The following is a 4,353-nucleotide window of genomic DNA, read 5'->3' on the forward strand; positions in this document are numbered from 1 at the left end:
CTATATTTCCACTCATAATTATCTTTTTTAACATGGACGTGTAATTAAAGGGAGTTTGGTAAAGGTGGGCTTTTGAAGGACAAACAATTTGAATGGATTAAAGGGTAAAAAAAGTTAGTTTCTTACACATGGTTATTGTAACATACACTATGCCCTTATACTAGTAGGGTATAATGCTAAATCAAGATGTCAGTTGTTATTTATATGTATAGTTATGAATTATGAGATATGATCATAATTTAAGATTGCTATTTTCCTTAACTTTTGACAGGTGTGCACCCAGAGGTCATGGAAACGTTTTATCGTGTCAGTCTATTGGTGGCCAGATTGGGTGAATCTGAGGCATGTCTCTATTACAACTGCCTAACTAACATTACTTTGAATATCAAGCTTTTGCAATTGGGTCATGTCACAAGGATGCATTGTTTACCATCAAAGATTCATCATTGTTATAATTTTGTTCCTACTTCTTTGATAAAATATAACAAGCTTTATAATTTTGTAGAAAATGTAACTCATATTAGCATTGTATTACATTTATTTACTAATTGATTGAATATTTTGTATTTGACATACTATATATATATATATATATATATATATATATATATATATATATATATTATGCAATCGATTGTATTTTTTGTGTATGATATGTTGTATTGTATTATGAGAAATTAAATGTATGATTTAATTTAAATATTAATTAATGAAGAAAAAATATTTTATAAATTATCAAAAATCATGACACACAAAATGTATGTCAAGAATTTAAACAAAAATGTCAAAAATTAGACCATACAAATAAGTGATCGTGAATGTATGCCATAAATGTACATCATAAATATATGACATAACTTTAAAACACACAAACCTCCGTCATCTTTATTTATTACTGTGGTTTTAATGACATATTTGTATGTAATCTGTACCCCCTAAATGACACGTAATGTGTGTTATTAAAGTCATTTTATCTAGTAGTGATCATATATTTAACAATGATAGTAACCGAAGTGAAAGTTGTTTCTTACAGCAACGGTGCTTAGAGGTCCCTCCGATAACCATGGCAGCCAGAAAACGCCAAGAGGCCAACAACAACAATAAATGAGTTTTTTTGAGGTTTTTTTTTTAAATAAGAAAAGAAAGGTCTAATGGATAAAAATGATTTGAGGTGAAAAGTAAATCGATATGGGCATGGGATGATTGATGGCGTAGTTAAAGATTAGGAGATTTTGAAAGGTATGAGTTTTATTTTTCAAAAACAAGGAAAGAAAAGTCTAATGAATGGAAATGATTAGAAGTGAAAAGTAAATAGATATGGGCATGGGCTAATTGATGGCATAATTAAAAATTATGAAATTTTGAAAGGTAGTGCCACGAGTTACGTGGGGGACTAGATGTTTCCATTTTGTTCAAAAAGATATAATTTTTGTTCAGAATAAGAGGAGGAAACACCTGAGGTTCATGCATCCTTTTGTTCTATAGTATCTTTATAAGATTATAATATAGACCTGCTACAGTAGCAATAAACGTGGGAATACGTAAAAACTCCCCCACCATTTAGGCTTTTAAAATTTGATTGAAGTATCAAGTTGAAAAGTAAAAGTAGCGCTTCTCCATGCATGCTATATATATGGACCTTACACATCTTCACCTAAACAACTCATCCCGTTGAGTAACAATGACCATCGATATCACCATCATCTTCATGGTCTCCTCTTTCATTCTCTCCATCTACTACTTCTTCAACAGAAAACCCAAGAGTTTCAAGCCTCTAAACCTACCACCAGGCCCACCAAAGCTACCCATCATTGGAAACCTCTATCAGATTGGACTAGCACTGCCGCATCGTGCTTTCCTTGACTTGTCCAAGAAATACGGCCCCATAATGAGCCTGCAACTCGGACAGATATCCATGGTCGTCGTCTCGTCACCTCGGTTAGCTGAAGAAGTACTAAAAACTCACGACCTAGCCCTTGCAAGCCGCCCATATGCACTTCTTGCTGATATTCTGTTGTACGGAGGCATTGACATTGCTTTTGGTCGTTACAGTGATTACTGGCGACAAATGAAGAAGATCGTCACCATGGAACTCTTAAGTGTCAAAAAAGTTCAATCCTTCATGGGCTTTAGGGCGATAGAGATCGATCGTTTCACGGAGGTGGTTCAATCCTGTGTTGGAAAGCCTGTACACATACGTAAAAGGGTTATGAAAATGAATAATACTGTCGTGTGCAAGTGTTTGTTTGGAAATGATTGCAGACAACAGGATGTGTTGATCGAATTGGCGGAACAGGTGGTGGCGTTATCCAGTGGGTATTATGTTGCAGACCTGTTTCCTACGTTAACTTTCCTTTCTACCATTTCTGGGATGAAATCTAGGTTGACGAAGATTCACAAGTCTCTTGATAACATTTTTGATGAAATCTTTGAGGAACGTCGAATCAGAAGACAAACAGTTGGTCCAACAGAAGACGATCTGATTGATGTTCTTTTCAACATCAAAGAGCGTGGTGGTCTTCGGTTCCCAGTCACAGACAACAATATCAAGGCGATCTTTCTGGTATATGTCCATATATACTATAGTTCACTTATGTCATATTCATTATGTTGTACAGCTACTACTTTGCTTTTTTCATTCTCTACGTATTATAAAGGTGACTTAAGTAATAATATTCAAGTACATATCTTGTTTCTCCTCTCTTATACACTTATTAAGTTTATTGTATGTGACATAAGTTAATGATTTTTTAAACGTGTTTAAATAACTTTTAATTTGAATGATATATCGCAGAATATGCTTATAGGAGGAACGGATACAAGTGTTGTAACGATTGAATGGGCAATGACAGAGTTGATGAGAAACCCTGATGTGATGATGAAGGCCCAAGCAGAAGTGAGAGAAGCATTTAAGGGAGAGAAAACAATCGCTGAGACTGAATTACATAAGTTGGTTTACCTTAAACACATAATCAAAGAAACTTTAAGACTTCACATTACTATTCCACTATTACTACCAAGGGAATGTAGAGAGCAGGTTAAAATTGGTGGTTATGATATACCCGAAAAAATGAAAGTCGTTGTTAATGGCCTTGCATGCGGAACTGATCCTGAATATTGGGATGATGCACAAACCTTCAAACCAGAGAGATTTGAGAACACTTCATACGATTTCTTTGGTACAAGCTTCGAGTATATCCCTTTTGGGTCAGGGAGGAGAATTTGTCCTGGGATTGCTTTTGGTTTGGTATCTATTGAGCTCACTCTTGCTAGTTTGCTATACCACTTCAATTGGCAACTTCCTAATGGATTAAGTCCTAAAGATATTGACATGACTGAGAGTCATGGAGTCACTGCAATTAAGAAAGATTCATTGGAGGTTATCCCAACTGTTTTTATTCCGTTTTGATTACTATTTGGTTAAAATTAATAAAGAATAAAGGTCCTTGAAGTCGATCAATATTTATCTATTTCAGCATTCGATGTTCATTGTTAGTTTGTTACCATTGCAATTAAATGTGAGTGATGGATAACTTAAATAAAATCAAATGTTTTATGTCTCCAAAACTTGTCAAAGATATTTGGATGGATTTTGTCTTTTTCTTTTTCTAATGGTAAATTTAATTAAAAAAAAGAAGGTAAATTCCATTAAAGTCATTAAGTTTAAAGGAAAATTTGATTTTGATACTTTGTTAGTCTTTGTCTCAAATTGGACACCCCGTCTACCAATTTGTTAAATATTGACTAGTTAAATCGGTTCTTGTAAGTCCCCAATATCAATCAGATCCGTTTGATAGTGCAGAATCCCAATTAAACGGATGATACCAGATCAAAATAAAAGAGAAGGAGAAGAAGAAGATGATGAATCTTGTATGAATTGATGATATGAATGAAGATCCTTACAAGAGATTCACACACACAAAACTTCTCTCTAGTTTTTCTCTCTAGAACATGCTCTCTTTATCTCTAGCCTTTTAACTCCTACACCTCACATGCACTCCTCACTATATATAGTAGACATGGGCCGTGAATGGGTTTACAGCCGTAAACCTGTTCACGGCCGTAAATACAACCGTAAACACATATACGGCCGTAAACACCAAGTTGTTTACGGTTCTAGACATAAAAATGCAATTGTCTAGAAAAGCAAAGTATATAAACCATAATTTAGACCCAACAGTTCTCTACTAACATGGCAGTTTTGATGACGTGTCGGTTTTAATAATGTGGTACTTTCGATGAAATCACATTTTAGATGTCAAAAAAAAAAAACTAAAATATAGGAAGTTTTGTGATAATGTTTCAAAATATAGTGAGTTTTGTTCAATTTGGTATTAATATCTAAATTAAGTA

The 4,353-nt window shown here is 34.0% G+C and overlaps 1 protein-coding gene across 1 annotated transcript; it reads left to right on the forward strand.

Annotated features, from left to right (window-relative positions):
- Positions 1 to 1,681: 1,681 nt before the first annotated feature.
- LOC145169147 (cytochrome P450 Tp9025-like) lies at positions 1,682 to 3,409 on the forward strand. Its single transcript, XM_079087713.1, has 2 exons — positions 1,682 to 2,563; positions 2,795 to 3,409. Exons 1-2 carry the CDS (start codon positions 1,682 to 1,684, stop codon positions 3,407 to 3,409), a joined length of 1,497 nt encoding a protein of 498 aa, XP_078943839.1.
- Positions 3,410 to 4,353: the final 944 nt, after the last annotated feature.

Source organism: Lactuca virosa, chromosome 4 (genome assembly GCF_052849685.1).
Source record: "Lactuca virosa cultivar CGN04683 chromosome 4, Lactuca_virosa_CGN04683_v6, whole genome shotgun sequence".
Lineage (NCBI taxonomy): Eukaryota > Viridiplantae > Streptophyta > Magnoliopsida > Asterales > Asteraceae > Lactuca > Lactuca virosa.